Source organism: Solanum tuberosum, unplaced genomic scaffold (assembly GCF_000226075.1).
Source record: "Solanum tuberosum cultivar DM 1-3 516 R44 unplaced genomic scaffold, SolTub_3.0 scf00386, whole genome shotgun sequence".
Taxonomy (NCBI): Eukaryota; Viridiplantae; Streptophyta; class Magnoliopsida; order Solanales; family Solanaceae; genus Solanum; species Solanum tuberosum.
In genome coordinates, this window is record NW_006239320.1 from 41835 (window position 1) to 54651 (window position 12817).

At 35.2% G+C, this 12817-nt stretch overlaps 2 protein-coding genes across 3 annotated transcripts in view; one reads left to right on the plus strand and one right to left on the minus strand.

Moving 5' to 3' along the window:
- Window positions 1–4189: 4189 nt before the first annotated feature.
- LOC102585011 (uncharacterized) lies at window positions 4190–8450 on the plus strand. The gene is made up of 7 exons (XM_006362327.2): window positions 4190–4526; window positions 5836–6192; window positions 6299–6375; window positions 6474–6510; window positions 6642–6849; window positions 7012–7318; window positions 7990–8450. The coding sequence occupies exons 2-7, from the start codon at window positions 5913–5915 to the stop codon at window positions 8125–8127; spliced, it is 1047 nt and encodes a 348-aa protein (XP_006362389.1). The 5' UTR covers window positions 4190–4526; window positions 5836–5912; the 3' UTR covers window positions 8128–8450.
- A 1433-nt stretch (window positions 8451–9883) lies between these two features.
- Window positions 9884–12817, minus strand: part of LOC102585343 (uncharacterized) — a 4018-nt gene continuing 1084 nt past the window's right edge. For both annotated transcript variants that reach the window (XM_006362329.2, XM_006362328.2), the window contains exons 2-4: window positions 11415–12550; window positions 10341–11333; window positions 9884–10246 (exon numbers count right to left, since the gene is read on the minus strand). In XM_006362329.2, coding sequence (XP_006362391.1) covers window positions 10205–10246; window positions 10341–11333; window positions 11415–12464 — 2085 coding nt within the window. In that variant the 5' untranslated portion in view covers window positions 12465–12550 and the 3' untranslated portion in view covers window positions 9884–10204. The remainder of the gene's footprint in view (window positions 10247–10340; window positions 11334–11414; window positions 12551–12817) is intronic.

Below are 12817 nucleotides of genomic sequence, written 5' to 3' on the forward strand. Positions count from 1 at the left end.
TCTAGGAAAAACAGATTTTCTGGTTGATCTGCGCAAATCTTCTGCCTGAGGTAGCACATGAGGGGGAATAGGTGAAGTAGGAGAAAAAAAAATCAGGAGTAGACACGATGGGAGCTGGGGAAGAAACAGGATCGATAGGTGAAAGAGAAGAGTCAAAAAGATCCTCAAGATTTGGAGGAGGGTTGTTTAAGGGAGTACAAACCCGAGGAGATGTGGAAAGAGTAGGAATAGGGGATTTTGGGAACAAAGGTTCATTTGAAAGAAAAGACCCTGGGAAAAGTTTAGACATAGGTTCTGATTTAGCGAAAGAAAAAATAGACTCAGTAAACTTCACATTTCTGCTCACCACAACCTGGTTAGTCTGAAGATTAAGAACTTTATACCATTTCTTCCCAAAAGGAAAACCTAGAAGAACACCTGGAAAAGCTCTTGGAGCAAGTTTGTCCCTATTAGCAGATAATGTAGACACAAAACAAAGACAACCAAAGGGTCTGAGTTGAGAGTAAGAGGGACTCTTTTTAAACAATTTTTCATGAGGACAGATGTTTCCCAAAACTTTAGAGGGAAAAAGATTTATCAGGTGGGTGGCAGTAAGAAGGGCTTCTCCCCAATATTTGGAAGGTAGGTGAGACTGATATAAAAGAGCCCTGCAAATTTCAAGGAGATGTTTGTGCTTCCTTTCTGCTATCCCATTTTGTTGTGGGGTAGCAACACAAGTGGTTTGATGAACAATACCTTGTGAAGTAAAGAAATCTGAGGGGAGAACACCTGAACCTAATTCATAGGCATTATCAGACCTAATAATTTTTACTTTTCTATCAAACTGTCTCTCAACATAAGATAAGAAAGATCTCAGTATTGGAAATGCATTGGATTTTGTAGAAAGTAGAAAGGTCCATGTAGATCTGGTGTAGTTGTCTACAATAGTGAGAAAGTATTTTTCCCCTTTGTAGGTTTGGGTCTTGTAGGGTCCCCAAGTATCAATGTGCAATAATTCAAAACTGTTTTTGGTGGTAATATGACTTTTAGAAAATGGCAATTTGTGGAGTCTAGCCATTGGACAAATATCACAAGGAAAATCATGTTTCTCACCTTCTGAATAACATATATCTTTAATGTGCCTCATAGAAGCGTAAGGTAAATGCCCCAACCTATAATGCCAAAGTTTTCTAGAGTCAAGAGAATCAGAAAGAGTATTCATTGCATTCATATTCTGATCATTACAAACTATAGGATTCTTGACTAATTTAGAATGAAAAGACTCAAAATCAGATACTACATGTTTGGACTTAACATGATGTTTAGGAGAAATTAAAGAAGATTGAAAACTAGAAGACTCAATTGAAATGGGATTGGAATCTGATGTGCAATCCTTCAGTACATATAGACCAGCTGCAGCTTCACCAAAAATCTGTTTCCTGTTGAGATTGAGGTCCTGTAGAAAACACCCACGTTTAGTAAAAAGAAAACCAAGCTCGGTTTGATCAACAAATTGGCTTACAGAAAGTAAATTGTGTTTAAAAGAAGGAACATAGAGCACATTCTGTAGCTCTAAATTAGGAGTGAGGGAAACTATTCCTATGCATGTGACAGAAACCTTATAGGAATTAGGTAGAGTAACCGAAATTGGTCTAGAAAGATATTTTATGTCATGAAGCAAAGATTTGTCATAAGTCATGTGTTGAGAAGCCCACGAATCAATGATCCATGGTTTAGAATTAAAAACAGTGAAACATGAAGAATAAGCACTCAAAACAGTTGCAATACCAGCCATGCTTGCAAAATGGTTTTCAGAACCTGATGCTTGGGAATCCCCACTTTGGACATACTTAAATATCTGTATCAGTCTATCACATTGATTCTTAGTGAAACCTTGAGAATTCACAATATTTGACATAGTGCTTGATCCTACATTTTTGCCAGAATGCTCATTGAGCATAATTCCTTCCTCAGAAGCAATAGTGAAATTGTTTTCTCCTGTACCAACTGCATTAGCTTTAGCATTGTTGTGAGGCTTCTTTGTCTTGTTTGTAAACTTGTAATCTGCAGGGTACCCAATCAACTTATAACAATTTAATCTTACATGGTTGGTCTTCTTACGGTAGGTACAGAACATGTTATTCTTCTGTCCACTGTTTTGGTAACCTGCTCCTACAACTTGATTATTCACCCTGGATTGTGGATTGTTCCTCTGTTCATTCCATCTTGTTACATTAAAGCCAACAGAATCTGGAAATCCTATGTTTCCATTATGCACTTCTCTTTGAGATTCCTCATGTAAGATCATGGAATAAGCTTGATTAGTAGATGGTAGGGGTTTCATCATCAGAATATTCCCCCTACACCCTGAATACATTTCATTCAAACCCATTAAAAATTGCATCAATTTGATATCTTCATTCATTTTATGGTTGTGTGTTTTAGCACCACACTTACAATCACAGCCACAAGTCATGAATGTGTTCAAAACCTTCATTTGGTCCCATAGCTTCTTTAGTTTGTTAAAGTAACTAGCAACATCATTTGTACCTTGAGATATGTTGTTGAGATCTCTTTGTAACTGAAAAAGTTTTGCTCCATCAGGTTGTCCATACCTCTCTTGGAGCTCATTCCACAGATCAACAGCAGTCAGGCAATAGATAACACTCTCTGAGATCTCCTTGCTAAGAGAATTCAACAACCAAGCAATGACCATGTCATTGCACCTTCTCCAGTGGTCAAAAAGAAGTGAGTCTTCTTGTGGAACAATTGCTTTGTCATCAACAAAGCAAAGCTTATTCTTAGCTGACAGAGAAATTAAAACTCCTCTTTTCCAATTTCCATAATTAGAACCATCGAAAATGATGTTGATGAGATTGTTTCCAGGCGAATCTGATGGAGTCAAGTAGTATGGATGACTGGAATTGACTACATCAGTGGTTTTCTCAGCTGAAGAGGAAGATTTGTCAACTACGGTCTCAATTGCCATCTCACTGAAATTGAGTGAAGCAGTATAATGAAAAAAAAAATAGGAGAGAAGATGATGAGTTTCCCTTAAAATGCTCTGATACCATGAAAGATTTCAATGAAATCTTGAAGAATTATTTGGGAAATTTTTCTCTATTTTCACTGAACTAAAGAACTGTACAAAGAGTTGCTTACTTCTTCATGTAAACTAAGGACTAGAAAGTCAATTTAAAAGGAAGTAGGTAACCAACTTTGACTATATACTTTACAGCTCATCCTATTCTAAAATAATCTAAAAAATCTTTTCCTATACAATGTGAATTAATATAAGCAAAGCTGTATATTGAAATGGGCTGCTGAAATGGCATTAGTGTGCTTTAGATGGGATGAAATCCAAAGATAAAATATCAGGCCCAAGAGACGTTTATTCCAAAATAAGGCCCTCAACCCGTGTCCGAATAAAGCTCATCTTCTTCATTCGCTTTCTTCATTCTTGGTTCTGCCAGTCGGTGATCATGAGTTCCAACAATAATTACACACAAGAGACACCCATCGTCAAATAAATAAATAAATCATAATAATAGATACCCTCTGTCCCAATTTATGTGACACGTTCCGTTTTGTGAGAGTCAAACAATTTAAGTTTGAACGAGAATTTGCACATGAAATCTGCAAAAAAAAATTTGAATGAAATATATATATTTGTAAACTATGTAAAAAGTATTTTAAGTCACAATAATTAACAATTCAAAATATTTAAAAGATATATAATTAAATATAAACTTGTTTGAATCTCTAAATTCGAAATGTATCAGACAGGGAGAGAGGGAGTAGTTATTTGGACAATTGCCATATGAATACGACTTTTAGCTGAAATAGAAAAAAATAAACAAAATTTATTTTATTTTACTTACATTCAAATGGAAAAGTCCTCAACAAAGGTCAAACTAAAAGATATATAATCACATGAGAAGGTACAACTGTCAATTTTTTATTTTTATTTTTACAGATTATAAAATAACTTTTCGGGAAAGTCACATGTAATAATAAGTTCAACCAAAACGAAGGACTAGTCGTCTCATTTATATCCATAATAATAATAATTAATTAATTATAAATAAATGTCAGAATTATTGCACTATAATGAGCACCAAGTGGACTCATGTCTTACGTCCAAAAGCTTCTAATTTTCTTATTAAAATTAAATGTATTCATTTTGGCATTTAATCTAAGTAAAAAAAAAGTCATGGGCATTGAAAATTAATTCCATTGTTAAATGATACAAAAACCTCCCAACTCCCAAAAGGAAAAATAACACCTTCCCCTCCCATTATATACCCCACTACCAAAGGAAAATTTCTTGTCTTCTCATATATAAATATTTTCAGGCTGATCGATTGGGAGAATAGTGATTCATATATATAGTTGATCGGATCGACCAACTTGTTTGGAACAGAAGCGTATCTATTATTGTTGCGTTGCCAAATTAGGGTATGTTTGACTCCATCTTCAGCAAGTGATCCATCGATCGTCTATACAAGCTTTAATATTTGGAGACTAAGCACAGCTGCTGATCGATGGTTTGTATTTAGAAAAACTTCCTTTAAATTTTTTTTTCTCTCTATGAAGTATATATATATGGATAAAAATAGGAATATTCTAGATTAATTAGGAATATAAACTAGTTCTATTTAATTACCCAGTTTGGAAATTGTTTCTTCTCCTTTATGTTCTTTAGTTCTTTTCTCTTTTCCAGTGCTTGGTGGTAATTGGCCAGTAATTGATAATTGTTTCCTTTTAATTTCTTTTGAACAAATTTTCTCTATTTTGTTATCTTGCAGTACTATGTAGGAAGTTAATATCAATCATTTTTTCCCTTAACTTTATGCAAAGAGATCGATTCATTTTATGAAAATTGGGAATTATTTCCATGTGAAAGAAACTAGGGTTAATCAATTTAATTATATATCTACTCCTTTTTCCAGACTATTTTGTTTCCTCTTACACATATGTTGTTGGAAAATGGAATCTTGATATACCAGGTAAAATTGATGTCATATGATCAGGAAGTTAGAAGTTTTAGGCTTTTAGCTATGAAAACAGTAACTATGCATGATAAGATTGTCTATAATAGTCCTTTGTGGTTCGACCCTTCCTTTGATATCTATCCGTTTTTTGGGTGGTTCTGAAATCTGAATGAAGTGCACAGTAAAAGTTTCCTAGTATTGAGGATATTAAACGAGAATAAATGTCGCTGGATTTTAAAATCATCATGAAAAACTCTAGGACTTTTTTTATTTTGTAAACCCCCTAGGACCCATTTCATTAACAGTCTTTATTTGACTGAACATTTCTTTATGCCATGTATCTACTACATCCATAGGAAAATAATATAAAACACTAGGAATATAATTACCATTAAATTCTAGTAGCAGATTTTTGCCGCTTACAAACTTCAAATTTTCCAACTAGCAGTTGATACTGTCAGAATTATATATTTTGTACCACTGGCAAAGAGTACAATATTTGTTATTGCACACAAAAAAACAGACTGTAACTAAGTACAAAACATTGTAAAATTAAATATGTTGATTCTATAGTTGTTACTATTATTTAATAAGTAGAGTAATGTTGGGACAAAATCAAGAAAAACATCTACAACCCGGCCCCCTCTTTAATTTCTTCAATGAAGAAAACAACAGTACAATATATATGCACACACACACATACCCTAGCTAGAAAGAAAATTGCATGTACAAAGTTTTTTAATTTACATATCTTTTACGTACACGATGTGTGGCGTACAGAGATTCGATGGTTCACGGGATTCTCTATGGTAGATAGTTCAATTATTTATTTTAGTATTGTAATGAATGTTACACAATGCAGGGTTGTTTCTGATCAATTGCGTTGAAGACAAACCTCTTTGCATTACTAATTGAGTAAGACAAGACGTATAAATAGTCATGGCGGAAAATAATTCAGTGGAATATATTATGGAAAAAGCATCTTCTTCATCCATTGATCTAAATGAAGACAACAAAGGGGAACTCGAAGAGGAAGAAGAAGTGATTGAGGTGGAAGATAGTAGTGAGAAGGAAATTGAAGGAAATTATAATACTAGTAGTGATGTTGAAAAGAAAAACGTAAGGCAATATGTTCGATCAAAATTTCCAAGGCTACGTTGGACTCCAGACCTCCATCGCTCTTTTGTTCATGCCATTGAAAGACTTGGTGGTCAAGAAAGTAAGCCTCGATCTATATATATACTATCACGTCAACTAAAAGATAACTACATATATTCGAGAAATATTTATTTAATGTTTAATGTGATGTTTTTTTAATTTTTAAGGAGCCACACCTAAGTTGGTTCTCCAAATGATGAATGTGAGAGGTCTAAGTATTGCTCATGTAAAAAGTCATCTACAGGTAGTCATATATATATATTTTGTGATCAATTGAAATACTTATATTAATTTGGTATTTTGTTCTTAATGTAATTAATATAAGTTACTTATTTTATCCAGATGTATCGAAGCAAGAAACTTGATGAATCTGGACAAGGTACTACATTTATTTTCAAATTAGCAAATTCTCTTGCTTTCAACACCAATTTTTTTTTTTTTTGATTCCCATCTGGTGTCTGGAACCTGCATTGAAGTCCCGATTAAATAAATGGTGTTTCATTTTGACAGTGTTAGGGCGTGGTAATAATAGGTCAATGCAAGGAAGAAGCTATTTCTTTAGAAACCACTTAGGTGGTCAAAGATATAACCCTATACAAGATTTCAAGATGAAGAATGGTGCCATTGTGTTGGCAAGGAATTTTAACTATGATAACCATGCACTTAAATCCCATTCCTTTTCAAGACCCTCATATCAGGCCAAAAACATATTTTCCAGGTATAATACAACTAACTTTACTTATTATATATTGCTTTGGAATGCTAAATTTGATTACTACTAATTTACGTAGTTATTTAACTAAGGGTAGTATGAAAAAAATATATGGGTCAAGTAAAATGAAACGAGCAAGTAATAATTTAATTAATATTATGTATATAGGTACTTGCCGTGGTCTTCCGACAATCAAGGAAGTTTACTTAATAGCAAGTTTCAAAAAGGGGAAGATTTGTTGAGAATGAAGAGCTGGCAAACACCAAGACAAGTAGTAATTGAACAAAATGGAATTATGCCAATTAGGTCAACCCAATTTCTTGAACAGAAGAAGTTCATCCCCAATCAGTGGGAGGAGAAAACAGCTAAAAACTCCCATTTTTTGCTTCAAGAAAATTTGGGACAACCATATTCCAAGTGGAACTGCAGAAACAATGCCCTTGATCAAAATCTTGTGACACCTTGCAGGATTAAGGTAAAAATATGACTCGTCTGTTTATTAGCTTAATCTATTTTAACATAAAAATTTCATGAAGTATGACAATTAATTAACAATAATAGTTTAATTGCCACTAAATATGTTTTTTTTTAGTGGCATTTAGCCTATAGCCGACATTGGATCCAATGACAATTAACTAATGTCGGTAAAGGCTTTAGCACTCTTTGTGAATGTGAATATTTAATGCCGTTAAAATTAAAGTTGTTTTTATTGTAGTGTATCTGAACACCCTTTTTTTTTTTTTAAATTGCAAATATTTACCACTTTAAAACAACTTCAAACATGCGGTGTCTAAAGTTAGCGAGCATTGAGTTTAGCTATTTATGCCAGATGTTCAAACAAAAATAGTTGAATTTCAGTCATATGAAACTTCAAACACGGCATTGAATTTGTTTCGAAGTAGTAAACTTGTAAATTATGCTTTGTGGGTATGACTTAATGGTGGTCCTAGAGTCGTGTATATGTCAACTTGGGCCCTATTTTGACCTGCCTAATTCAGCTCATCTAAAAGTTGGGAGGGGCCAGGGCCTTCATCCTTTATGGGCGAAAAAAATCTGTATTATAATGTGACCTTAACGACCATAATTCATATTGACTCATGAAATATCTTGTCAAAATATATTGTAACTGTAATTTTGACTTTGCAGATGAAAGAAGACAAGAGTGGTTTTGAGGAAAAAGAATGGTTACCTGATTTGCAACTAAGATTAAGCAGAAGCACAGATGACAAGATTAATGAGAAGAGGATGGATCAGTCAGATATAAACACAATGCTTTCTCTTTAGTTAATAAATTAGCTAGAGTTCTTAAACATACAAAAGTTTTATTATTAATTAGGTTGTTAATTATTGTTCATGAGTGATAGCAGCCTAGGTAGGAGGGTGAGTACTTGAGATCTGACCAAGCAATTAACATTAATTAATTGGAGTCAGATCTCCTAAGTACTTGCTTTATAGGCCGCATTCAATTACCATACACTTTGAGTTGACACTTATATCTCTCTCATTCTTAGTTTTTCTTTGTTTTACAAAACAATATAATATTTACGATGGATTAACTATCTTGCTACATGTATTTAATATTAGTGGGATATTCTCTTTTCTTCAGAAAGAAAGTAAAACCAAAATTATATACTGTTGTTATTTTTACCAGAACAAATCACGTCGATTTCTATAGTAGCATGTCATAATTCAGATTGAGAATATAAAGATCATTAAAAACTTTAAAAATCGGAAGTGGTACTCTTTTTCGACGTACAAAATATATAAGAGAAATAATGTAAAGATATCTATAAAGAGTGCTAATTGCCTTTAAGATATTGTTGCAAAGATCATTTTTAGTGTATTCTTCTTTCTCTTAACTTAAATGATGAAATGAGGATTCACATAGCTGATCTTGACTTATTTGAGATTGAGGCAAGTTGTTATTGTTGTAGTTTGTTTTGTCTTCTCTTTCTTTCTTTCAATCTAAGGTATTGGTAAATTGTGAAGTTGATTAAAGTATTTCTTATTTAAGTGTATGGTTCCAAATTTCTCTTTTTCTGTGAGATATATAGCTGACAATTGATATTTTAGTTTCTTGAAATCCAAATGAAGAGATGAAGAGAATGAGGAATTTGAGGTATTTGAAGTGTCCAATGGATTGGGCTTGGATAAGATCCAATCCCACCTGGGCTTGCATAGGTTGACTGAGGGCTGGGCCTAGACTCATGTTAGGCCCCAACAGTTCCCTTTCCTATGTGAAGGCTGAAGCCACACAGATCTTTTTGTATGCGAACTAAATTATCGCGGGACTATAGTCCTGGAATTATATCCCACCTCCCATGTAGAATAAAATAATTCCAAGTGGGATGGAATATCTCAAGATTAAGTTTGGATTAGATTTATGTGTTTGGTTACAAATTAAATTTATCCCCAGATGATTTATACCATCAACCAAACAGAGTATAAGTCTAATCTCAATCGTAATCATGGAATATCCCACCTTATCCCGCATACCAAGCAAACTTAGGGTTCAACTCTAGATCAAGGTGTTCTCTCAGATGCATAAATAGACTTAATTTTTTCCGAAATTTAAACACCTCAATATTATTGCATCAACCAATTACATAGTGTAAACATATCTGTAGCATCCTGTGAGCCTGTGCTTTACTCTAGGTGATGGAGGGAGATTTAGGCTATTGACTGCAGGCTCAAACTCAAGTGCACTTGTGGCTTTCGACATGGAATCATGGATCATATAGATAGATGAAATTTTTGAGAAAATGTATGCATACTCAAACACCCCCAACCCTAAATCCTGAATTCGTCTTTAAGACCTAGACTCTGAATAAGGGATGAAGCTATTCTTCCACCAAATATGGTATAACCTTGAAACTCCGTTACTCGAGCCTGTTTCAGATAAAAGGTCCGGACTACTACTGAGCTTTTTCTTGTCAAAATGTTATATATTGGTGAGCTAGCTCATTCAATGGACCAAAAGATGAAGAATTGAATCAAATATTACCAGAAAAGCTAAAGATATTTACTTCAAGGCCACACATTATGAAAAAACAATACTATACCAGAATGTCATATAGAATCAAATGTCATTCATTCATATCTCAAGGCAAGGGCTGGTTTTCAGGAACACAAAAAACTCAGCAATTCTCATGCCCACTACTATGCCACTATTGAAAATTACAACAATCGCCACCATCAAAACCAAGTAATTTTTTGAGGTGGAATAGGAAAAAAATTTCCTCGTACACCTAGACTAAAATAGTGACAAGGAAATTCCAAGAGGAATGAAATGTAGTTTCAGGATAGCATTGAAGCTATACCGAAAGAAACAAGATGTTTCATCTTTATGAATGATCCATCTTCAAGATTTGCTCTGCTGACAAGAACCAAGAGTATATAGTTCCTGTTCAAACAAAATGGACCAAAAATATTAAATTTCAGTTTCTCAAACATCAAAATTTGCTACAGAAAACTTAAAAAGATAAAAAGGAGGTTACCTCAGAGTAACGGACATGATCCTTATGCAAATTAGAAGTTTTCACGATTGTCTCCCACTTGGTACCATCAGTTTGGGACTTCTGATTCTGCTTCTTAGAGTTAAAACTCAAGAATGGAGTTCTCAAAGGAATGGAAGGCAGCGTGCGCCAAAGCCAAGACTCAGAGGGAGATTTAGGTAATGGTGGTGGTAAAGTAGATTCCAAGGAGGTAAGGTTAGAATCTTTTGAGTCTTTTGCATTTTGGTTATCTTCATTTTCTGTAACTAAATTCCCACAAGGATGAACTTTTGAAGACTCTAAGGCTCCAGATACTGTATCAACATTTTGCTCTAGTTTCAAAAACTCTTGATCAGCAGGACCTTTGTGTGTTGATATGGAAATTGTAGAAGCTTCAATCAAATCAAGGGAAGACTCCTTTTCAACAATCTGTTTGCTATTTTTCTCTAAAACATCTGAGCGCCTGGCACCTTGAATAGGAGACATGGCAGCCAAGTTTTCAACCACTTTTCTGTTTTCAACCAGAGTTTTCATAATCTTATCCGGGGAGTTCACTATTCCCTTGGGTTTCAAAGAAGCAGCGTTAGGGGCTGAAATTTGCACATTATCTACAGAATCTATGTACAAGGTTTTCTCAACTACTTCACTTGGCGAATCAAAAAACTTTCCTGTGCCCATTCTCTGTGGTACTGCTTTGTCCTTGACAGTGTAGCAACCTTTGCGGAATGAATCAAAGCGACTAGCCCAAAGACTCTCCATTTCCTTTGGGACACCAAGAAACCTTGTACCCTCATTGAATGGAGATGGGGGTGCTACATTTCGATAAGGAGATATAGCCCCACTTCTTGAACGCCTACCAGGAGAGATTCCAACTAGCTTACATGAGTCGTTTGGATTAGACAGCTGCCCGGACATACTTCTATTATCAGCTTTGTACAGCTCGCGGGACAGTACTCCAGAATGAAATCTTTGCTTATTAATGGTATCACAAGCATTCTGCAAAGAACCTGATCGTTAGAAACAAACATAAATCTTATTAATCTTAGGACAAAAAGAAACTGTTACTATGATTATTACCTTCTCAAGAGGACCACTATAAGCTTTTCTAGTTAATTTCTTGACTTCATGAGCATAAGATGTGGGACTCTGGGCCATCTTTGGTTTCGTTCCTGAAACTCTCTTCACTGCTTGAGGCGAGGGTGTCGGAGCACGTGTCTTCACTTTCAATCCTGGCAGTGGATTTAATAGGCACAAAGAATTCTTCACACAAATCCGAGGGAAAAATCTCCACCCTTTACTTGGCTTTTTGTCCGGATTCTCAGGCACATCATCTTCAGTTTCACTTCCTACATCAGCTGGATGGCTGCTATAATATGAGACAGGGTTAGACTCCAATGGCTTAACCAAAGGTTTTCGTTCCACGGGGACCAGCTTTTTGACTGGCATCGGTTGTTCAGCAGAGACTGGTTTTTTATGAACGTATTGAGGAGTCTCCAACACAACAGCTTTTGCTGCTGGCAAGAATCGACTCATCATAAAGTCTCTAGTTTGGGAGTCAATGGAAAAGGTTCCGGATGGTTGCAAATCTGAAGTTTGATGTCCGCTCAGACCACTGACACTGCAGTTCAAGGATAAGGATTCGGTAGGTGACATTGTTTCAGGACCATCAGAATAAGCACCATCCTCACTTTCTCTATCTCCTCTCGTGTATATACTTTCCACCAGGCTATCCAGTAAAGCTGCATGATCCATCCAAGGAAGTCCTTCAGCTGGAGACCTGTAAATGTTATGAGTACGAGGCCTTTCACCCGAATAGAACCGAACAGTCTCTGGCAATCTTCCTGGAGGCAACCTAGGACTACTTGAACGCTCCACACGAAGGCTAGTTCGGACTTCAATGTCATCTTTTGGTCTTCCAGGGATCTGTTCCCACACAAATGGAACAGCTACTGGTTTTGTCACCTCAGTCAATTCCCAATCTGATTTTTTGACAGGTAGTGATTGTTGTCGATTTGGTGGTACCTTATCTGCCATCTTTTTATTTGCTCTCTCATTGGGAGTTAAAGATGATGCTATTTTCCTCACAGATAAAAGAGGTGCATTGAAATCCAGCTGCTTTTTCGCCATTTGTCTGTTCAACTAACAAAATTTCTATTCCCTTCCCTCCGAAACAAAATTAGCAATCAACAATGGCGTATATGCCTTCCAAATCACTACAAAAAAAGAGAATTCAAGAAATCAAAATACAGTTTCAAGAAAGAAAACTGATGAACAACCTATCTCCATACAGAACTACGTACAATAGAGAAAGGAAAGTACTACATTGAACACCTCAGATTCAGAATTGCACAAATCAAAATTAAATTAAACTACAAAACAGATACTACTGATTAAAAATCCCCCATTGAAGCCTTTAACAAAGAGAAAAGAGAAGAATAATTCTTTATTGCCAACCCCCCCCCCCCCCACACCCCCCAAAA

Excerpts from the sequence above, each read along its gene's own strand:
- LOC102585011 (XM_006362327.2), top strand. The coding sequence starts at position 5,913 with ATGGCGGAAAATAATTCAGTGGAATATATTATGGAAAAAGCATCTTCT. Across the intron at positions 6,193-6,298 it reads AAGACTTGGTGGTCAAGAAA|GAGCCACACCTAAGTTGGTT; the intron begins GTAAGCCTCGAT and ends TTAATTTTTAAG. Across the intron at positions 6,850-7,011 it reads GCCAAAAACATATTTTCCAG|GTACTTGCCGTGGTCTTCCG; the intron begins GTATAATACAAC and ends TTATGTATATAG.